Source organism: Aspergillus aculeatinus (genome assembly GCF_003184765.1).
Source record: "Aspergillus aculeatinus CBS 121060 unplaced genomic scaffold BO66scaffold_40, whole genome shotgun sequence".
In the NCBI taxonomy this organism is placed as follows: Eukaryota; Fungi; Ascomycota; class Eurotiomycetes; order Eurotiales; family Aspergillaceae; genus Aspergillus; species Aspergillus aculeatinus.
In genome coordinates, this window is record NW_020291509.1 from 159,125 (window position 1) to 180,300 (window position 21,176).

The following is a 21,176-nucleotide window of genomic DNA, read 5'->3' on the forward strand; positions in this document are numbered from 1 at the left end:
AGTCTCTGTGTTTTAGCATATTGTCTTCAGTACTTCTAAGATGCCTCTCAGTTCATTCGATGATTTCAATTACCTTAAGGGAATAGCCAATGAACATTCCCCTTCTGAGCGATGTAGCCACGCATCATGTGATGGGGACAGATCCATCACGTGAGTGGATGCCCCCCTAGCAATTCGGCCTCAACTTCCACCTTTTCCCTCCACGACGCCGGTTCGATTCGCGCTTTGGCCTCTACCATTTTCTTTCTCGTTCAGTAAAATCTCCGTTGTCCAGGCAATGGCCTGAGATCGATATCCGCTGCAGGTGATTTTTCCAAATCGAGATCGAGCAGTGCAAGGCAGTGATTATGGGGACAAAATGGCCCCAAGTCTTCGGGACCTGATTGATTTTCTGCTTGCAGAGATTGCTCTCTGCGGCGACCAAGGTTGGTTCCCTGTCAATCTCTTTTGCCTCGACGAAGTGAAGGTGGTGATGATGCTCCACCATCACCACTACTAAAACTCAACACACTTCCCCTGCATCTTGCATGCATCCTATTGGATCAAAGCACTCCCTTCCACCTGTCGTGCCTATCTACACCTGCACGTCCCTTTTTAATCACTTACACCGTGTACCTCCCAGTGGTAAAATCAACTAATGCCTTCCAGGTGCATCGCCATCGGATATACTAAAGTTCATCGATACATTCTATGCCAGACTGGCACAGGATGCTCCTGACCGCAGCCACACCGTGGACAGACGCTTCAAGGAGAAAGTCTGGTCCTGGCTGACGAAGAACCCCGAAATCTCGGTGGGTCAGAACAGGGAAGGAAACCATCTTCGCCTGCAAGATGTCACTGGATTCTCTCGTGATGAGTCTTCCACCGAGGCGCACGCTCCCATTTTGTCGTCGGAGACTGTTCGCGTATTCGTCTCAAAGGAGCGAACTTGGCTAGCAGTCACCGGCCATGAGCCCGATGAGACCAAAGTCTTGCCCACCGAGTTCGCTCTTCTCTCAATTATTGCCTCGCGTAAGCACAACGGCATCGTGCAGACAGATCTGGTCAAGGCCAGTGGTCAGGACAAGCGGTCGGTACCGAAGCGAACAGACGCCCTGCATCAAAAAGGCTACATCGAGAAACGGGCTATTCAAATCAAGGCGGCTCGGACGAGTCTCTGCACCCTTCGCCGGTTTTTGACACCAGAACATGCACCTCAGTCCGATCAAGACTCTGAGCCCTCTGGAGTGAAGCCCAAGATGATCGACTTCAATGAGTTTAATGGGAAGCTCTTTGACATTCTGAGGGAATACAGGCTTATTTCTCGCAATGATCTCAAAGCAAAGCTCGGATTTATCGATCATTGGCACTGGCGAATCCTGTCCCGGGCGCTTCGCAAGTTCGAGCGCATCGGGGTCTTGAAGCGTGTGAAAGCTTTGTCTCAGTATGCGCATACACTGAAAAAATTCCATCCATGTGTCATGCTCATCCGGGAACCTACGGAGAAAGACATGGAATTGTTCCATGAGTTCAGTCGAAACATCTTGGCCAATCTGGACCAGGAAGACAACGTCGAACTGGAAGACGAAATGGACCAGGAAGGTTCAGCCCGAGGATCGCAAGCCCCCCAGAATACCACGTTAGTGAAACGGGAGCAAGAGGTGGAAGATGCCGGTCGCATTCTCCCTTCTTGGAGCCCAGACCGCAACATCCATAATCTCATCTTCGAAACGATCGATAATGCGGGGACTGCGGGTCTCACCAACCAGGCAAGTCGAGCGAAGGAAGCAAGGCACCTGCAAATCTACTAACGCCTTGAACAGGGGATTATTAGGAACTGCTTCGGGTACTACTACCGCAGACCGCTAGAAAACGCAATCAGTCGACTTACAGATTGCTGGCAGCTGTCCCAGCCATTACACTTGCGCCATCTGGCTATAGTGCGGGACACAGCACTTGAACGAACCATTACACATTACGTTCATTACACCGCATTAAGTTTCCAGGCACTGGTCAACGCAGGAGATGCGCTCTGGGAGGCGGTCGAATTCCGTCCGAAGGATGCCAAGGACGAAAAGATCCGACCGCCCCCTGTAAATGCCATGCCTCAGCTGGATCAATATGCATTACCCTTGGAACGTCCGGGAAAGGAGGTACTAAAGGGCGGTGATGCCTCCCTCCTGGAATGTATCCTCGTGGCTGAGCCGCCAAACTATAATTGCTCCAGCCGTGACCCTGTGGCAGTGCGGCAACTGGATGGGAGCTATAGAATTGAGCAGCGACTCAAGGGCGCCGCTGGCGTTGGGGCCAGCCCGCTACGCCCTAGGTCTACGCCAGTCACAGTCAAGAAAGAATACGCCGATGTCTCTGGCGATGAGATAGTTGAGCTGAAGCCTGCTAGACCACGTCTCAAGAAGCATGATCCAGAGCGATACAAAGGCATGTCCGAGAAGGAAAGGCTGGAAGCGATGGGATACGATGAGACATGGACAGATTACAGCGTCTTGCTCATAGAACGACTAACACCCGGCGTGTACGTCACTCCACGTGGTCGACGAAGGGCGGCCGGCAATCGACAGGGACGCCCTCGTGCTAGCAGGATTGCTGTGTTCAAGTCTCCGAGATTGTCATCTTTCTCATGGTTCCAGAAAGATCGTCTTGACCCGGACGGTGAGACGGCGATTCAATCCCAAATTACGCCCCAATCACCGCGCCCGGTTGAAACGCCTGGGCTCACGGTGGCTGATTCGGGCACGGCACTCGGCTCTCCAACACCTTCCACAGCTAATCAGGCGCGAGGGAGTAAGAGAAGCCGACAGCAGCGTGATTCGGATGCAACACCCGAATTAAGAACTGACAGCGCACGGAAGCAAAGGCGAGTCGACGTTGGAACCTCCCAAACTGGTGCAGTATCCGTCGATGCAAACAGTAGCAGCATTTCGTTTCAAACTGAAGGAGAAAAGAGTCCTGACAGTCGAATGAGCCCGGTCACAGTAGATCAGCGCACGAAACGAAAGCGAGCCGTTTCTCCGAAAGATGGGGACCAAGCGATGACTGATCTTGCTGAAACTGCGAAGGGTGATAGTATTGTGGCGACACGACGTTCCCCGCGCAAGAAAAACTCTGAGAAAATTGCAAGCGAAGTCAGTCCGTCGCCAAAGAAACCCCGTGCAAATAATACCCTGCGGAAATGGCTCGCAACTTCGCAAACACCAAAACGTCCAACTGAGAATCACGCAGGCGCTGCGCAGGCAGCAGACCATCATACGACCTCTCAGAGTAGTGAGAAGACAAAGAGCGATGAGATGGTTATTTCTACCGACTCCAACACGGCAAGCACCACAAACGCGGACGTCCAGCCGGCTGCCGATCAAGTCGAAGTCCCGTCACCGTCGATATCTCAAATTGCACCGGAGCCAGAGCAGGTGGAAACCCCAACACAGCAAATGAAGGACAATGATCGAAAGCTCAGAGCAGGGAAAGGAGGATCTGTCGCCGTGCTTCGCCGGCAAATCGTTATGGATATCATCGACCAAGCTGGAGGAGCTTACCCAATGGGGACAGAACTTTGGTACCCATTTATGACTGCATGGCAGAGGACTCGCTACAAGGAGGTTCCCGATCTCCGCACGGTCAGAACAGTTGTGAAAGGACTGGTTGATGCTGGCAGGCTGAGCCAGCTAACATTCAGTGGACGTGACAACAAAGGTGTTATGGTGACAAAGAACATTGTCTACAAAGTGGAGATGCAGGCCGATGATCCTCTGATCGAAGATCTGCAAAAGAAAATGCTGGCGGCAGACCGGTATTACTTTCCTCCAAACGTTGATGTCGATCCGGAGATCAAGAAGAACGGCAGCAAACGTAAAAAGATGGAAGGAAAGGAAGGCCGGCACACAAGTCACTTTCCCTTACTGCCTGACGAGCTTACAGTGCAACTGCATAAAAAGCCTGCGTCTGTCGTTGCGATAGAGAAAAGGCGAGATATGGCCATGCGGAGGGAACTGCTCGAACAACTTGCTATGGAGGAAGACTTCGATCCATTCAGCGGCTCGGAGATTGTGCGTCTTATGACATTCCGACGCCGGGCAGGAAAGAACGGGGCTCAGGGATTGACCTCCATCACCAGGCCATATCCGCTGAGAATGACCAAGGAGGAGCGACAGCTGCAAAGACGTCATGCACTAGCCGGGTTGGCCTCGATCCGCAAAATGCGGCGCCTTTGGTCATCGCTTGCTCCGTACTCGATGCTTATGAACACCAGGTCAACCTTCATACCCACAACCGGGACATTCTCGACCGAAGCTGGTATTCCGGCACTTCAGGCTGCAAAAGACCGTGCCAAAGCAGCAGCAAGAAAGCATGTACTCATCCCTGCAACTGAACTACCGCACTCCTTGGAAGACATCCTTAAGTCTCAGAGGCACAATTTCGATTACTCTACAAGTGATGACCCGCGCGCACGCCAGTTCTTTCATGAGACCAACACCATTTCTCGGTGGGAGATTGAGAATGAGGATTTGCTTGCGCGCAAGAGCTCCGAAATCACGTTCATTAATCAAACGGTACCGAACCTAGAAAGCTCCGGCATTGAAAGTGGCATCCGGTTTGATTTTGATGAGAGCTTTGGGGATATCATCACACCGCGATTGTCTGTTATTACTCGTCAGCGACGCCGACGGTCGGAAGCCGCTTCAATGGCACCTCAGAACCGCCGAATAGCCAAGTGGGATGAGTCCATGGCCGGCGATGAGAATAAAGCACTCATGTCAAGTCAGCAGCTCAACAACCGGAACACATTTCCTAAGAGGAACCGGGCTCCATTGGCTCCCGAGATGGTTCGAAGAATGATGGTGGCATTTGCCGTTGTTCGAAGTCTGGCGGGAGGGTCGGATGCACGTCAGGTCGACTGGACTCTTTTGTTCCATTGCTTCCCTGACATGGAACAGGATATTGTGGCTGAAAGAAGCCGTCTCGTTCTCAACAAATGCCGCTTGCAAATCGTCAAGATGCAGAGTGATTTTCACGAGAGGTTTCTTGATGCCTATGCCAAAGATGAAGTGCCACGCATTGACTACGATGATCTATACGGTTACGACTGGGAGGGAGTAGTCGATTGGGCGCTGCATCATCTGGAATTACCCAAGTCTGAGAAGCTACCTGATCTACCAGCGACGAGAGAGCAGCTTGATAGCATGTTCGACGTGCGAGAGGAGCCAACAAATCCGCTGGACGAATTCTACCATGTCAGTCAGTCGATCACTGTTAGCCGCAAGCGCGCCTTGGCTGCCGCTGTTCCGTTTGCCATGCCCTTGAGCAACAAGATGGCTCGGGCTCGGCCCCGGAAGGCCGAACTGGCCCGTCTGGATGTAGCGAAGACGTGGGTTAGAGCAAATGTCGTAACTCCAGATGAGACCTACCGCCCCATGGAGGCACGGCAAAGTCTAGAACGATTTGGGGAGCCCTTGGTCCACCAGGCGCTGCAGTCGCTGGTTACAGAACGCGCTCTCAACATGGGCAATCGGGGTCGCATCACTCCAGGACGCAACTACGATGTCACGGAGTATTTCTTACTCGCTATCAGCAAGAAGCGGGCCATTGAGAGTATCCAACTGCGCCGCGCCCATAAATTCAAGACGGAGGTCTTGGATCCCGCTTTCCAAGACCAGGGACACGCTGAGATCGACTGGAACGCGGACGACGGCGACATGCTCGTGGCTATCAACCTACTCTGGGCTGGTCGCGTGCTCCTCAAACCGCGTGACCCCCCTCGCGACAAGTACGGTCTAACGGATGGTGGGTATCTGACTCGACAGATGGACAAGAAGAAGCTTCGATTTACGGTTGAGATCTGGCCGACGGATACGTATGTGTATGGAAACCCCGTGCAGGAAAAGGCCAGTACACTGAAACCACCGCGTTTGGCTGAGGAGATTGATCCGGCGACGTCACTCCCCGCGAAGGTTCCACTGTGGTATGATATCCATGGGGACTTCGTGCGAGTTCTGTGGGATCTGGCGGTGGCATCAGTGGTGAGCTGTGTGGCGCAGAGGCCTGGCATCAGCGCTTCTAGCATTGCAGGGATGTTGAAGCCGACGATGGGAGGATGGGAGGTGCAGCTCTTATTGGAGTGGATGAAGAAGGTTGGGGCTATGAAGTTGGATTGGACGAGAACGGACAAAGCACACGATGAGGATGAGCCAGGCTGGCGGACGGACGAATGGTGGTATATGGTGTTGGCTTGATTTAGGGGGGAGATCTTGATCTAAAGAGCTGTAACTATAGGGCGTTTTGGATGAGAAAACTTGTTGCTTTCTCGTGTGTTATCCTGGCCATAGTCTCTTGTGTTAGTCTCTTGTGTCTTGTTCCATGTATCACTATTCCGAGCAATTTTTGTTGAAACAGCAAGCAGCCTGTCACAGTGACCATCTCTGGATTTCTTTGCTAGAACATCGCGACAGTAACAGCAGCATCACAACAAACAGTAGTCGGTAGCAGAAGCCACGCACCTGCTCACTCATTCACTTGACATCGAAAAGCCACCCAACAAACGCGACCACGCCTCACCTCAGAAGTGCCATGATCCCCCTCTTTCTTGTTATTGGGCTCTTTACCCTCGTCGTCATCCTCACTCTTTCAGTCTACCACCTCCTTCCTTTCACTTTCCCTTCATTGACATCGACCCAGACAACCCCATCCCCATCACCACCACACTCCTCACAACAACACCATCACCATCACCACCCCCACCACCCGAACCCCACAACCCAAAGGCTCACCCCTCTCTTCTCAGAATCAGGATCAGACCCAGAATCAGACCCAGAAAAAGAATCCGCCAAAATGACCCGCAAGAAGAAATCCCAAGCCCGCAAGATAATCACCAGGCGCGGAGATCTTCCCAAGAAACCACCACCCCCGCAACCGCAACCGCTACCACCACGACTACCAGGCCCGATCCCCTCCATCGAAACACCCACCGGTCTAGCTCGGGCTCCAGCTCCAGCTCCAGCTCTCGCTCTAGCGCCAGCTCCAGCTCGACCAAACGCGACCAACCCACCCCCGAAATCCCACTTCGCATTCTCCTGGTGGCGCAACCCAATGGGAAGCGAGATTTTGCGCGGCCAGCTTGCTCACGGCAGTAGCGGTCAGCTTGTCCAAAGCAATAGCGGTCCGATTCCTCAAGGCCATCGTGGTCCAACCGCCCAGAGCCACAGCAACCAGGCCGGTACAGGGACAACTGGCAACGGCAACTACGGCACCGGCTGCATCATCAAGCGCGAGGACGGCGGATATCACGAATACGAATACTTCACTCCAGCCCCAGCCTATCACACGGCGTATGTTGGTGGTTTGGGGAGTACTCCGATGTATGCCAATGGATATGCGGGCGGGTGTGGGACTGGTATTATGGGTGATGGTGGTGGTCATCAGCTGGGGGGTCTGGGGGGTCTGGGGGTTGGTGTGAAGGAGGAGTTTAATGGTGTGTCGTATGGGGGAGATGTGGGCTATGGGGGGGAGGATGTCAAATTGTTCAGGGAGGAGGGCAAGCTGTTCAGGGAGGATGTCAAATCGTTCAGGGAGGATGTCAAATCGTTCAGGGAGGAGGGCAAATCGTTCAGGGAGGAGGGCAAATCGTTCAGGGAGGAGGGCAAATCGTTCAGGGAGGAGGGCAAGTCATTCGGAGCAGGTCATGGGGACGAGTACCGCCAACCGTTCAAGGCAGAGTACGAGCACGAGCGCGGCAAGGCATATGACACCAATACCAACACCGGGGCAGGGCACGGCGCAGAAGCAGGATACCACCCAGCTTCCGCGATGTCTTACGTCTCAGGGCATGGGCCTGCTGCCTCCTCCGCCACCCATAATGCGGGATATACTGGGCTCATGAGCAGAGACGGCGACGGTCCCAGTTACGGCGACGACAATGACATCCAACCCATGGATCCTCGCCATCTCGAAGAGACCGACAGCGTGAAGAGCACCACCCCCGATCTGACTCGCAATTGTGTATTCTGCGGCAGGAATGGGCATTCGACTGGGGCGTGTCCGGAGAGGTGGGGGAATACTGATAATGGTCGTAATGACTCGAGAACTGTGAGTTTAACTTCTCTGCATTTGCGTTGGGCTACAACACGTCGAAAACATGCTAATACGGGTGACAGCAGGCACCTGAACTAGGTACTGAACGAACCAGAACCACGCGAAACCGGACGCGAACTATCCAGCGCAAATTACGACAGCGCCCGGGGAGGGAGACACAGAAGGAGGTGGAGGAGGAGCGGGAGAAGCTGGATGCTCTCCTTCGCGAGGCTCAGGATCTGGAGGAACGTACTTCGCAACTGCTGACTCGAGACGACCCGCCGGTGGACTTGGATGATGTTCTACGCCGGATTATTGAGGATATGAAGTGATATCTGGTTGTTGTTGCGCGCGCCCTGGAGTCGTCGGAGATCGATTGGGTATGTGCAAGATCTGATATGGTTTGGTTTATTAGTGAAGTGAAGGTGCAAGTTTAAGTTACCGACATCCTGGTAGAAGGATACAAGTACAATACAAATTAACGCCTGGGCTCGATAATGTCCCATAAACGCCAAGATATCCCATCCATGCTTTTGTATGGGCAAGAGATTATTCGTCTCTGGCGATGCGCCGGAGGATCATGACCACCAGGGCGACGATCACGCCTACGATGGCCCGGTCGAGCCAGGGGGTATCGGGGGATATTTGCTGCTGCTGTTGGTGTTGGTGTTGTGGTTGAGGTTGAGGTTGAGGCTGGAGCAGTATCTGGCGCTGCTGAGGTGTTTGGTCTGGTTGTTCCTGCACAGCTGTTAATTGTGTTGTTGATGTTGGTGTTGATGCAGCAGCAGCAGCAGCTGTTGTCGAGGTAGTAGTAAGCGTCTGTGCATCCTCTCCTCCAGAAACCACTGTATCAGACTTCAAAGACCCTATCGTCGGAGGTTCAAGTTCCTGATCTCCCTTCCCCACCTCCTGCTCCTCCTCCTTCGTCTTCGTCTTCTCCAGATCCGCATTATCGCCTTCACCCTCCCCCTCCCCCTCAACCCTCTTCCCCCCACCAAACCCAGAAACATCCACCCCCCTCTCCCGACAAAACCCCCACCACGCCTCCAAAACCTCCAAATTCGTCCTCCCCCGCTGCTGACCAAGCCCCTCCTCATCCCCCTCCTCATCCCCCTCCTCATCCCCCCCAAAAGTCTGCCCCATACACCCCTCACACCTCCACCCCCTCGACGCAACGGCATACCTCCTCCGCACCTCCTCCCCCACATCCAACCCGCCGACCTGGCCCCTGGCATCCCCATCCATAAAGCTCCGGAGGGCGATCAACGCCGTCCGGATCCCCCACGCCGGCTGCCACGTCTCCTCATGGTGGCCCGAGATACTGAGACAGATCTCGCGGTTGACCTCGAAGCGGCCGGAGGGGGTCAGGAACCGGAAGGAGGGCGGACGCAGCGGGTACGTCGGCGGGAGCACGATCCGGCCGTGGTAGATCCCCTCGCTGTAGGGGGAGGGCGCCGGCGGGCCCTGCAGCGTGAAGTGCCAGTCGTAGAGGTTGGAGGCGCTGATGGGCGCGGCGTGGAAGGTTGGGTCCGGGTTTTTGAGGAGGTCCGCTTGTTCGCGCGTGAGGCGGCGGAGGGAGGGGGTCATCTTTCTTGAATCTTTTGTTGCGTCGTGGTGGTGGTGGTGGTTGTTTGGAGAGGTTGGTGGTGCGGGGGATGTTGGGATGTGCGGTTGTGGATGTGAGGCGGTTTAGTGGTGGTGGTCGTCGTCGTAGTCGTGACTGAGACTGTGGATTTGGTGGAGAGTACGTATAGGTATGTCAAGACTTGAGTATAGTAATCTTGCTTCGTGCTTGGTGGTTTCAGGGTAGAGATGTGGGTTGAGTTGCGTGGCGCATTGGATGATATGGTACAGTACTGTACTGTAGGTTCTGCGTGACAAGGCCGGCTTGAGTGATTGGTTTTCTTGGACGTTTCTTCGTCTTCGTTGATTGCAGTAACCAGTAAAGCAGGAGACGAAGGAATAAATTTGACTCCAGTGGAAGTAGGTTTGTGGAAGCTGCAGAAGAGTTGTATGTTGCAGGTCAAAGTGGTGAGGGGAATGAGGAGAGGCCAACTGGCCTGAGGTGTCGGCCGGAATGTGGGCCAGGCACAATTGCGTAATCACAATGCATTCCTCACCATCTACTCAGTATAAAGGCCTGAGATACGGAGATGTTGGTGCGAAGCGTGGTCAAATTAAAAAGTACGAGTCAATCTTGACCAACTGCGAAACCTCTCTTGGAAATTCCAACGCTTATGTTTCACAAGTGTTCTGTCTCAGACCAGCCGCTACAAATACAACCATCCTGATCGTGAGCTTGTCATATCTCATACTTATATATAGTCTTCCTAAGTGTACACCCAATTTATCAATCCCAGTTCCTCCATTCATCCTCTCCGCGCGGTGCTGCCTCCTCATCACTATCCTCCCCGTGTCGAAGACGCGGTGACACCGGTCGCAACGTCTTCATCGACACACCGGTACTGGGTCTCTCAGGATCTCGAACCACATCCAACGGCTGCTGCGGCGTCCAGGTGGCAGCCGGGTTGGTAGCAGACGTCGCAGCGTCCGCCCCCATCCAGCTCTGACTGTTGTTCATATTCCGTGCATACAAATCCCGGTAATACTGCTGCTGGTCGACCGCCTCCTGTTCCCGTCGCGCCCGCACACCGTCGCGCGCCTCGAGGAACTTGGCGCTGGGCTCCCAGTGCCAGCCGTCGCCGGTGGTGGTACACACGGGAACTGGCCACAGCAGCGGGCGGCTTCCGAACAGATGCAAAAGATTGCGCTTCCAGCCCAGATCGAAAGCATGGGGCATTTTCTCGCTGTCCTGCTCTTCCAGGTAGCTCTGGTACCGATCATGCTCGCGCTGCCGTTCCAGCTCCGCATACGATCGCGTTAACGCCTGCTGCGCGGGGGACAGATCCTCCCTCCCTGAGAAGTGCTGCGTGGCGCCGCCCTGCTGCGAAGGTCTGATCTCGTCCTCGCCTTCCTCCGCCCTAGTCACCCCAGGGATCGCGTTGGCATGCGCATCCAGAATCTGTCCGCCGTACTCCTGCAACCGGTGACCCAAGCCACTTACCCCAGCTCCATCCGGATCATGGCCTGCAAGCCCCTCGTAGCGATGGCGATCCAGCGCCTTCCGCAACGGCGAGACATACCTCGTCTTCTCCAGACACTCAATCGTGGTGACGCCCCGGACCGCCAGACTGATATGCCATGCCGTGAACCCGGACAACACCAACCCAATGATTCCGCCCAGCACGGCCAACAACACCACATTGATGGGCAGCATCTTGTCAAAGTCCATGTACTTGCTATCGTCCAGCATCTCGTTCCAGATCCACGTCGACGCAACCAGAAAGTCCACCCAGCAGAAAACCGAGGTGTATATCAGAAACAGTAGGAACGCCTTGTAGTTGTAGAGCCCCACGCATGTCGCCAGCCAGGGACAGTGGTGGTCCATCTTCAGCACGCACCGCTTGCAGGTCGAGCAGTGGTGCGCCCGGTCGGGCTTGGGGCATTGGCACTTCTTGCAGAAGCGGGACCCACCGGTTGAGTTGACCGTGTAGGCCGTGTACTGCGGGAGTTCGGTGACGGGGAGGGCGCTGTATTCGTGCTGGCTGCGGCTGTTCGATGGCTTGAGGGGGGTGCCTGGGTCGGTGAAGACGGCGACCGTGTAGCAGGTATTAAGGCAGATATAGAGGAAAATCCCAAGAAAGGAACTCGGGAGGCCTGTCATATGACGAAGGGTCATTAGAAATGGAGGGTAGGAGTCCTGTAGGAAAAGAGCCTCACCGATCCAGCTGCTCTGCACCGACTTGAAGCCGACACTGGCCTCCACCCAGACGGCCCACGTCGTCAGTCCATAAACAAAAGCGAGAGGGAAAAACGACGCCGCGGTGCAGCAGTAGCGTTCAATGCGCAGCGCCCATGCCCGCGGCCGTCGCTTCGGCCACGACGGCGATAACGGCGGTGATGCTGCTAAGGTTGCCATGGTTCACAAAGTGGCCGGGGTCGAGCTGCCGATCGGTTCGTTCAGGGCGATCAAATCATGGCAGCCAGTCCAGTCCCGGATAGAAGGAGAATAAAGTACTCGAGTACGATACGAGGATGCTGGGATACTAAGAGAGGTGAAGCAAGGGTGTATATCTTAGCAGAAAAGGCATCGAACAAGAAGTGCAGTGAGACAGGGAAGACGTAGAGGAGGCCGTCGGCTGACGGATCATCGGCGGTGATTACGACGCTGCGGATGCTTACGGTAAGTTACCGTACCGAGCGAGTTCCGATCTGTCACCGCCACACCCGGTAGATCACATGCCCACTAGTGATTTGGATATATTGTGGCGCAGTCACTCATACACTGTATTACGTCTTGTTGGCGTCTCATATAAATATAGGTCAATTATGTTCGTAATGCATTCGCTAGTCTACCAGAGATACTATATGAACATGAATCACTGCGGCACTGTCACACAAAGCCAGGCCTGCGTCTTCTCCACTAACGCCGCTGAATAATGTACTGGAATGGGAAAATGTCAACCAGATCGCATAGAGGGATATTCAGATGTCAAAATCATATGCCCAAAATTCCAAAATGCTATGTATCGAGCATGCTCAAGTCGAATTCTCTTCCGTCGTGATGTTACCTTGCTCGCACCAGTCCTTGATCGGCTAGCGGGATATTAGTATGAAATGCACAAGACACATCCAGGGGAAAATACTCACCAGACAACTGAGTCGGTAGCACCAGGAGCAGTTTGACTTCGGGTATTTGTAGAAATCAATGATGAGCAGGATGAACCCGACCAGCACGGCAACCAAGGCTCCCACACGCACCAACCACCATGCCCACCACAGAGGCTTTCGGCCGCGGAAAAAGTTCATGGGGTTCGATTTTCCGTCGGAGGACTTCAGGCTGCGCTTGCCCTTGAGGAAGTCGACGATGCTGGGGGCGGGAACCACCTTCTGACCTTCCTCTGGAGTGGTCGTGCCCACGCCACCGCTCATGGCCACATATGGGTTCCGTGCGAGCCCAATACGTTCTCGCAACGCGTTAGGCGATCTCAAGAGACACAGTCCCAGAGCCAGACCCATGGTGAAGCCGCCAATATGTGAGAAGTTGTCCAGTCCTGGCAGAAGTCCCAGAACAAACGACACGCCAATTCCTAGAACCATAATGATCAACTCGACCCACGGCGACTGTCGGTCTTGCCAGCTGTACAGCAGATCCAGTAAATCGAGTGCGAGGATGCCAAAAAGTGCACCCGAGCAGCCGCATGATGCCTGACCCTGAGCGGCATAATTGCCTCCGAGCACGAATCCCCAGATCCCACTAGCCAGATACACCAGAGCATATCGCCACCACCCAATCATTTTCTCCATGGCCACACCGATGGTCATCTGCGCAAGCAAATTGAAGCCGATGTGGATAAATCCGCTGTGAATAAACATCGGAATGATGAATCGGAACCATTGATTTGGCTCAGGCTGATCGTCCAGCGATCCATTGGGCGTCGGGTTTGGCACACCGTTGAAACCACACAGTTCAGACAAGGTACAGTGAGACTCGGTCGTCGTCGCGTTGGGGCAGGGAAAGAGAATCGTTTCGTTGGCATTCTGGATGCCCGGTGTATTCTTCATACACGGAGTGTATCGAGATCCCATGTAGATCTGGAGGTAGGGAGAAGGACCGATCATGACATTGAATGACGGTTTAGTTTCGATCGGGCTTCCCGTAAGTTGAGCTGAGCCGGTCAGCATAATTGCCTTGATCCTGATCCTATGAACCTACCGTTCTTGACCAACTCCACGATGAAGACAATGATCTGGATCAAAGTGAGAGTATAAGTGACCCAAGCGATCTTCCTTCCAAAGAAACCCTTCTTCTGTGTTCGTCGAGCGCCAGGGCGCATGGCAGGCTCGATCTCGTCCGGCGACGGCGGATAATGCGTTTGTTGTTGCATCCAGTTTGCAGGAGGCGGAGGGCCATTTGGATACTGGTTGTTGGCCTTCAAGGGAATATTCTCGGCATACTGTTCGCCCTCATTCAATCTGGCGCCAGCGGCATAGGTCCCCTGGTCGGAACCCAGTGATTGTTGACTGTAGTGAAGCTGAGGATCGGAAGTGGTGGGCTGGTAAGGATGTGTATCGAACCCCGGATGACCAGTTGCCGGGTATTGAGCTAATTGTGGATTGACTTGTTCGTAAGTTGGCGGATTGCTGCTGTAGCCACTCTGATAGTAGCTGTTGGCCGCCATGTCGAATGGACAGCCTGACTGGTAACGGGCGCAAGGGGCGGGGGGGTGAAGTGGTTGGTTGTTGTTTGACTGTTGCGACCGGAGGGCGGAAATCAAATCGGTTGCTGTGCCTCAAACAAATCCAACATGCAAGAGATGAAAGTCGATCAAGTCGATGCAGGATATTGACTGGGGTAAAAAAGGCAAAACATTCAGCAGCTGGCAGGCAAGCAGGCAGGCGGGCAGAAATCACGGGCACGTTTGGCTATTAAACAATTGAACAGGGCTGAAACACTGATCAACAATGAGTTGTAACTTACTATGTAAGTTTGGTTGGTTGTGACTTCAAGAGCAAAGGCAGGTTCTCCCCCTGAGCCGTCAATGAAAGCCGGCGGGAAAATCAGAAACAGTGACGGATCGCCCCCAAAAGGCGCACTTGGTTTGCTATCCTGTCAACAATCCTTCTCCGACGGATGTGAGGAAATTGGATCAACAAAACACTCAAAATGACAGGAGAAAAATGGGAACGGAAGAGCAGAGACAACTTTGCGGAGGACGGGAAAGAAGCAGTAATTTAGGCAGGCGTCATTTGTACTCAAGAGTCAACTTAAGACTGACTTTCCTTTCCGATGGGCGGGCGCACCGCCGCCTATTTTTGGGCGGCGATCACCAAAAGTCCATTGGAACTCATCATCGTCGTCAGCCATAAATGGTCCTGGTACGAGTATGCAGGCCATATTGATTGATTCATTACACACGCAAGTCATCGCTGACCTGCGGGCCACGCACACTGCTGGGGCCGAGACAGTCATGTTCTGGCTAGGCACGCTGTGGCGGAGTCTTCCTCGTTTTCCTCTGCGATTCCCATTCGTCTACTCGTGCTATAGAACAGTGGCACGGCCGGTAAAACCTCGCGTCACCGGCTTGGCACTTACACTACATATCTGGTGGCTGATGTCCGCTCTAGGATCGAGCTTTCTTCAATTTCAATATGGAGGAGTACTTAAAGTAGTGACGCTGCAGGCAGACAAGAGGCTCGTGCACAACTGGATTCTGCACACACACAATCAATTGCATCCCACAGGTCACAGATGGGTTCGTTCATATTTCACATTAAGCATTATTTCACATCTAACAATACCCATTTGGTCTAATCCACATGGTGGTCGCCTATACAATGATGTATGGTAGGGTTGAGCTCAAGTACATGAGATCTCTTTTCCTTTGACCTTGGACCCAAAAAGCCAATCAAAACCAGAGGATTGTACTTCCAGTGGACGGTTGACACGCATAAAGAAGTGTCAATGATGAGGGCCAAATCTCTCCGTCATGTTCCGCCTGGGTTGTCATCCTGCACGCTTGACACGCGTGCTCACATTATTTAATCCGATGTCTTCCGTCAATTCATTATGTTCGGACGGCGCACCCGCCGCTACCGATTGTATATCATATAATTCCCAAAACGCCGGGGTCGAATTCCCAAATATGAAGCAAAGGTGGCACTCGGGGATCTGTCAAGGCTATCAGCTTCGAACGCGGAATCGCGCAACTGAAGGTACCAATACTTCTCTTACCTTCATTGTCGATCCCTGGTATCCTTATACCAAAACAGAGGCGCGGAGGCAAATCACACAAAGCAAGAGGGCAATCGAAGGATCATAGCCATGACCCTCTCCATAACTCAATCGCGAATGATGCGCTTTTAGCTCGAAGGCGTAGACATGGAGTTGACGTGCGAATCGATGATCCCCAAAGCAGCCCCCATTTCCTCTCCATTCTCGCCAGTCAACAGCCAGATAAGACGGCTGGCCTTCTGGTATAGAAGCGCAGGGAAATAAACCAGCAGGGCCCAGAACAGGAGGGACAGCACGACAATCACAAAGGTGTTAGCCACCAACTTCTCTCCCGGCGTCATGACATAGAGCCCGAATGTAACCTCATAGCGATAGTATTCTAGGCGAATGCGATCGATAATCCGCTGCAGGACGTTCCGGTGAGCTTTCTTCATCGACAGGTGGCTGACGGCAGAGGTTGAGGTCGACATTGTGGATGAGTATTTGTTGATTAGCTCATCCACGGCCGCCGGGGCATGGGACGAGATGTGGGTGGAGGTGGAAGGGGTATAGAACGACTGCATCTCGGTTGCCATCGCTGCGCGGTTGCTGATATATAAGTCGGAATGTCGGGGATCGAGGTTTCCTGAAGAGGAGGTTCCGTTCCTTGCAATTCCTAGTCCGTAGCCTTGCCAATTGCACTCCCTTCCGTGACCAGCCGAGCAGGCGGGTAAACGGCCGTCAGAGATTTGGCGGTGCTGGTATATGATCTACGTTCGAGCTCGCGTTTCGCCGTTGTCTTTACACTGTAGACAGCCAGACACTCCCCCGAGCGCTATTGAGCACAGCTGATAGAGGAGCTCTGAAGTAGCAGTGTTGTTGAGCAGAGTTGGGTAGTGAGATCGACACCCGATCGCGAAAGTGCACAGATGCAGATCAGTTAAAGCTCCCCCAACAATGATGAAGTACAAGAATGGTATGGTGGTAACAGCAATGGCAACTAGAAAAAGGACTCAAAGAGACAAGAGGTAGATTAAGTAGAGAAGACTGCGAGGGGAAAAGAAAGAAAGACAGAAAGACAGAGCGAGCAATTGAAGGATCCGGGTTCGGTAGAGCGCGGATCAAGAAAAGCGGCCCGGAGTTAATGATTGGAAGGACGAACGAGTTCTCAGGCAATAGTCAGAGTTTCTAATTTTCTTAGACTGTTATTTCTTTCAAGGAGGATGATGCTGGCTGATGCTAAGATAGCCAAGAGTCAATTAATCATTAATCAGACCAGGCTCGGTGTCGTGGGGGGGGCGCCTTTTCAAGGAACGATACTCAGATCAGTAGTTGCTGAGAAATTAAACCTGCAGAGGGCGCCGCGATGTGCCTGAGGCTGCGTGATGATTGGCCGCAAACGGCCTTCCAGCGTCATCGTCGGTCTCAAGTGGGCATTGTAAGGGAATTCCCGCCCGGGCTTTTCCCGCCCGGGCTTTGGTTCTTTGGGTCTTTGGGTCTTTGGGTCTTTGGTTCTGCTGAGTTTTTTCCTGGTTCCCAGTTCTGGAATTCACCTGATCTGGTTCAGAGTCAGTCAATTAGTCGTGGTGAGGAGTTGAAGACTTTTTGTGTTTTGGAGAAGTAAAAGTACAGTACGTAGTGCAGCTATGAGTATGTTAGTCCAGGCCGCGACTGACCCTTCGTCCAGTACGGTATTTGTAGTCCACCATGGGGATGAAATTCGGAGGAGGAAGGGAGTCAATGTCAATTCATGCCTTGCATGATTCAAAACCCATTGCTTCGTACTCCGTACTCACATATGATAACTCACCAAGTAACTAACTAGTTAGTAATTTACCGTGACGACTTCCGGCAGCGTGCCTCCCTCCTATCTCGGGAAACCGGCAAGCGGATGTGATATCCGACTGCTCGACCACTTTGGGTATCATTCCTCGCAGCCCTGAGAAAAGAATCATGAGATTGGAGTGGAACAGGCTCCGCTCCTGTCGAGGCCTCGATGAATCACAATGAAAGCTTCAAAGCCACTTGATTGATGCATTCTTCATGTTATGGATGGATGAGTCAGCCACAAACGAGTCAAGGCGTCGCAACGCTCTGATTCTAGCCTTGATTCAGTATCTATGCAGATTTATTTATTGTTAGGCACACGAAAAAAGGAACGGGAGATCATCGTGGAGACTCAGCGGAATTGTCACTGTCTCTTTTGTGAAGGTGGTCTGGAGAACCCCGAGTTTCGTTTTGTTTCACCTGGCAACAATGGGCGCCGGCAACTCAATTCCCCAATCTTGAACCTGGCCGGGTAATAAGAATTGTTGACATCGACTTACTCCAAGTTTACTGGCCGACTGGTGGCAGGGATGAAGAGCTTGCGCCTGATCTGGCACTCAGCACTTTCTTGTCAGCTTGTGTCACTTCATCTATCCTTTCATTGCAGTTTACTTAGTATGTATTGTACGTACTGCGCATACGCCTATCGATGGGCTAGACAGCCCGGGTGATGTCATCCCCACCTATCGTTTCAACCGTCCCGCTTCGACTCCGTCGACAAACGTCCTTCCCCTCCTTTGCTGCATCGCATCTCACTCGAAGATCTCGCATGATCCATCACCGTTCCTTTCCCGCAATCTCTGTTTATCGCCATGGCTGAGGTCGACGATCCTCTCATTCAAGCGTTGCCTCCTGCGACCGACTATCTGACCTACCTGACTTTGCTCGAATACCAATTGACCCCCGCCCGTCTGCCTACCCTGCATACACTCCTTCAGGATGAGGTGCTGACGACCAATATCGGCTGGGACCTGGTGCATCTGCTCGTACCTATGCTGCCTGAGTCTTTGGACTGTCTGCATGATATTGCTCGCCTGGGAAATCCTAGAGAGGTGATTCTACGGGTTTCGGATGCCCTGATGAAACTGCAACCAGCCGAGGACGAGAACGACGAGGCTGAATCGACAAATACGGACTCAGTATCACCTCGCCCGCACGGGGAGTCATCGCAAGATGTAAACAGCGAACTGGAGCCCAAATCAGACGACGAAACAAAGCCCCTGCCTCGTCATATCCTACAATTCAACGCGCTCGTTTCCATGTTGTCGGTGTTGCACTCTCGCATCCAGACCAAGTCACCCAGTCGGTTCCTGGCCACATCCCTGCAAGCCTTGCTCGAAGCATATACGTTGATGCCTACGAGTGAAACTACAATTGCTTTGTTGGAATTCTTTCGGGATGTGTCGCCTTCGAAACGTCCGGCCCCGCCACCCCGAGCAGCCAGTGAATCCAGCGTGGTCCGTCTGTCTGAAGCTTCTGCGCCGGACCCGGAAGCTGAAGTTCAATCGTCATCTCCGGCCACTGACAATGAGGCGGTCTTGGTCCAGAGGTTTCTACAGTTCGGTTTGCTTGAAGTTCTCAAATCATACCTGCTCAGCTTTGCGGGTCCGCTTGACCCCGGAATGTCATGGACGATCCGGCTGCAAGAGAAACTTCATCCCGGACTGCGAATGGCCAGCCAACAGACGCAGACAGACATCTTTGCTCAAAGCAAACGACTGAAGGAACGAGACTTAATCGTTGCCAAGATCACGGTACGGCCCGAGATCGAATCCTGGGGACCATACTCAGTAGCTTGCTAACATCCATAGGCACTATCCCGCGACTTTGGTATTAGTGACAAGCAGCTGCTGGAAATCGCCTTGAAATCATCCGACGACCAGCCCCCACCGCTGGATTTCGATGAGCCACCTCGCAAAGCGGACGAGATCCCCTTGGAAAGACATGGTTCCCTGCTGCTCCTCGCAGCACGGGCAGCCTCGGCGGAATTGTTCTCATCCGGCCGTGTCACCCCGACTGCTGTCTTCCCGGACCTGGCGCGCATTTTTCGCAACTTTGTTGGGGGATATAACTCGCCTGATGAGGTGGCCTTCGGGCAGCCACAGGTCCTACTCGATTCACTACTTGCTTTGACTGTCTTCTCTATGCAGCAACCAATCCAGCCACCAGCCGCAGAAAAAGAGTTCATCGATTTCGTGCTATCCTTGACGGCATGTACTGCCCGGCAGAACTACAGTTCAGTTCGACGAATCCCGGGCACAGTTGTTCAGAGCAATCCCTCGCAAATCGCCCGCTTCAAACTCATTCGAACAGTTCTAGAGGATGATCGATTCCAGACTGTAAAAGACAGCGCCATTGCCTGGCTGAAAGACGGAATCTTGGAAGCGTCCAAAGCTTCCAAGACCGATAAGCCATCTGAGTCCAGCATATTCCTTAACCCGCATTATTTCTCTGTGTTATTTCCCTCGCTCTTCAACTCTTCCGCTCTGCTTATGAATGTGTCATCCGACCTTGTGGCTTCGTGGATAAAGTTCTCGCAGACCTTGACGCCATCAATCCACGCGGCGCTCAGTTTATACTACCTTATCGTCTCGTCACCAGACCTACGCCGCCAATTGCAGCTGGAAAAGACATACATATACTTCCGCAACCGCTTCTTGGAGCCGCTCAAATCCCTCTGCCATGCATTTGAAGCGGACCTCACGGTCAACGGGGGTGAGGGCAAAATCGAAGCTGCGGTGGGCGAGGACCTGACGCAGATCGGAATGGCACGGTCGGTGGGCTTGGTTTCCCATGCATTGGAGCAGGTGGAGGAGGCGGTTGGGGAGGCGTTCGTGCTGAAGAGCTCGGAACTCCCTGAGCCCAGCGCCGATGATATCGCCCGGGTGGATATGATCCGGAAGGAGACCTCCCCTTAGGTCATCAGTAGTGTACATACTCACAGTATCGGATACGGCCGAAATATACGCCCCCGTATGTATATGATCGAATCTTGTTTGGTGAATTCTGCTCAATGCTCCCGGGCGAGGAGAGTAGAGTGCAGATGGATTTCATTATTCGCACGAGAAGTAGGGAGTATTCCTTAGGAAGAGATGCAGAGGGAGAAAGGTTTAGGAGCAGCGACGTAGATGTCGATACCATCTCGCTACTTTGGTGCGTATCCAGCCAGCCACGACGTGACCTTTTGTGAATAGGGTAGGTAGTTATCGCCATTGCAATGGAATGTTTGCAAGCACGTTCTTGTCTGAGCATTGGTGGACGGGGTTGCTCGGTCCCTGGGCTTCAGCTGGGATGTATTGCACCACAACTTGTCAGACCATCTTGGCTCATCACTCTAGTCAAGTTCTCCGGTGGGATTCCGTGCTTAGCTTGTGACCCGTAGACCTGTACCTAGCGTATTCTTGGTCTATGGTTTAGTGCAATTTTCGGCAGTCCTGTTCTCGATGGCCCAACCGTTTCTTGAAGTGCCTTTGTCAAGTCCTTGGAAATTCCGAGGCGGCGCTGGCTAGATAGCCCA

The 21,176-nt window shown here is 53.2% G+C and overlaps 8 protein-coding genes across 8 annotated transcripts; 3 read left to right on the forward strand and 5 right to left on the reverse strand.

The window, feature by feature from the left end:
* Window positions 1–46: 46 nt before the first annotated feature.
* BO66DRAFT_473255 (putative TFIIIC transcription initiation factor complex subunits Tfc3) lies at window positions 47–6,393 on the forward strand. Its single transcript, XM_025653029.1, has 3 exons — window positions 47–425; window positions 649–1,748; window positions 1,803–6,393. The coding sequence occupies exons 1-3, from the start codon at window positions 359–361 to the stop codon at window positions 6,222–6,224; spliced, it is 5,589 nt and encodes a 1,862-aa protein (XP_025501496.1). The 5' UTR covers window positions 47–358; the 3' UTR covers window positions 6,225–6,393.
* Window positions 6,394–6,665: 272 nt separating this feature from the next.
* BO66DRAFT_473256 (uncharacterized protein) lies at window positions 6,666–8,390 on the forward strand (the record flags this gene model as incomplete). The annotated part of the gene is made up of 2 exons (XM_025653030.1): window positions 6,666–8,073; window positions 8,142–8,390. The coding sequence occupies exons 1-2, from the start codon at window positions 6,820–6,822 to the stop codon at window positions 8,388–8,390; spliced, it is 1,503 nt and encodes a 500-aa protein (XP_025501497.1). The 5' UTR covers window positions 6,666–6,819.
* A 63-nt stretch (window positions 8,391–8,453) lies between these two features.
* BO66DRAFT_378871 (ubiquitin-conjugating enzyme E2) lies at window positions 8,454–10,079 on the reverse strand. Its single transcript, XM_025645813.1, has 2 exons — window positions 9,206–10,079; window positions 8,454–9,124 (listed from the first exon to the last, which is right to left on the reverse strand). The coding sequence occupies exons 1-2, from the start codon at window positions 9,643–9,645 to the stop codon at window positions 8,608–8,610; spliced, it is 957 nt and encodes a 318-aa protein (XP_025501498.1). The 5' UTR covers window positions 9,646–10,079; the 3' UTR covers window positions 8,454–8,607.
* Window positions 10,080–10,255: 176 nt separating this feature from the next.
* Window positions 10,256–12,214, reverse strand: BO66DRAFT_393641 (DHHC family palmitoyltransferase). The gene is made up of 2 exons (XM_025647805.1): window positions 11,839–12,214; window positions 10,256–11,775 (listed from the first exon to the last, which is right to left on the reverse strand). The coding sequence occupies exons 1-2, from the start codon at window positions 12,035–12,037 to the stop codon at window positions 10,409–10,411; spliced, it is 1,566 nt and encodes a 521-aa protein (XP_025501499.1). The 5' UTR covers window positions 12,038–12,214; the 3' UTR covers window positions 10,256–10,408.
* Window positions 12,215–12,440: 226 nt separating this feature from the next.
* BO66DRAFT_393642 (rhomboid family membrane protein) lies at window positions 12,441–13,788 on the reverse strand. Its single transcript, XM_025647806.1, has 2 exons — window positions 12,769–13,788; window positions 12,441–12,714 (listed from the first exon to the last, which is right to left on the reverse strand). The coding sequence occupies exons 1-2, from the start codon at window positions 13,738–13,740 to the stop codon at window positions 12,658–12,660; spliced, it is 1,029 nt and encodes a 342-aa protein (XP_025501500.1). The 5' UTR covers window positions 13,741–13,788; the 3' UTR covers window positions 12,441–12,657.
* Window positions 13,657–13,958, reverse strand: BO66DRAFT_393644 (uncharacterized protein; the record flags this gene model as incomplete). The annotated part of the gene is made up of 1 exon (XM_025647807.1): window positions 13,657–13,958. The coding sequence occupies one exon, from the start codon at window positions 13,953–13,955 to the stop codon at window positions 13,797–13,799; it is 159 nt and encodes a 52-aa protein (XP_025501501.1). The 3' UTR covers window positions 13,657–13,796.
* A 1,768-nt stretch (window positions 13,959–15,726) lies between these two features.
* BO66DRAFT_150316 (serine palmitoyltransferase small subunit family protein) lies at window positions 15,727–16,813 on the reverse strand. Its single transcript, XM_025642144.1, has one exon. The coding sequence runs from the start codon at window positions 16,426–16,428 to the stop codon at window positions 15,982–15,984; it is 447 nt and encodes a 148-aa protein (XP_025501502.1). The 5' UTR covers window positions 16,429–16,813; the 3' UTR covers window positions 15,727–15,981.
* A 1,658-nt stretch (window positions 16,814–18,471) lies between these two features.
* BO66DRAFT_403632 (uncharacterized protein) lies at window positions 18,472–20,577 on the forward strand (the record flags this gene model as incomplete). The annotated part of the gene is made up of 2 exons (XM_025648875.1): window positions 18,472–19,413; window positions 19,471–20,577. 2 exons carry the CDS (start codon window positions 18,472–18,474, stop codon window positions 20,575–20,577), a joined length of 2,049 nt encoding a protein of 682 aa, XP_025501503.1.
* Window positions 20,578–21,176: the final 599 nt, after the last annotated feature.

Excerpts from the sequence above, each read along its gene's own strand:
- BO66DRAFT_378871 (XM_025645813.1), bottom strand. The coding sequence starts at position 9,645 with ATGACCCCCTCCCTCCGCCGCCTCACGCGCGAACAAGCGGACCTCCTC. Across the intron at positions 9,125-9,205 it reads AGGGGGTGGAGGTGTGAGGG|GACGAATTTGGAGGTTTTGG; the intron begins GTGTATGGGGCA and ends GCAGCGGGGGAG.
- BO66DRAFT_473255 (XM_025653029.1), top strand. The coding sequence starts at position 359 with ATGGCCCCAAGTCTTCGGGACCTGATTGATTTTCTGCTTGCAGAGATT. Across the intron at positions 426-648 it reads TGCTCTCTGCGGCGACCAAG|GTGCATCGCCATCGGATATA; the intron begins GTTGGTTCCCTG and ends AATGCCTTCCAG. Across the intron at positions 1,749-1,802 it reads CTGCGGGTCTCACCAACCAG|GGGATTATTAGGAACTGCTT; the intron begins GCAAGTCGAGCG and ends CGCCTTGAACAG.
- BO66DRAFT_393642 (XM_025647806.1), bottom strand. The coding sequence starts at position 13,740 with ATGATCGGTCCTTCTCCCTACCTCCAGATCTACATGGGATCTCGATAC. Across the intron at positions 12,715-12,768 it reads GCTACCGACTCAGTTGTCTG|CCGATCAAGGACTGGTGCGA; the intron begins GTGAGTATTTTC and ends ATATCCCGCTAG.
- BO66DRAFT_393641 (XM_025647805.1), bottom strand. The coding sequence starts at position 12,037 with ATGGCAACCTTAGCAGCATCACCGCCGTTATCGCCGTCGTGGCCGAAG. Across the intron at positions 11,776-11,838 it reads GGTGCAGAGCAGCTGGATCG|GCCTCCCGAGTTCCTTTCTT; the intron begins GTGAGGCTCTTT and ends GTCATATGACAG.
- BO66DRAFT_150316 (XM_025642144.1), bottom strand. The coding sequence starts at position 16,428 with ATGGCAACCGAGATGCAGTCGTTCTATACCCCTTCCACCTCCACCCAC.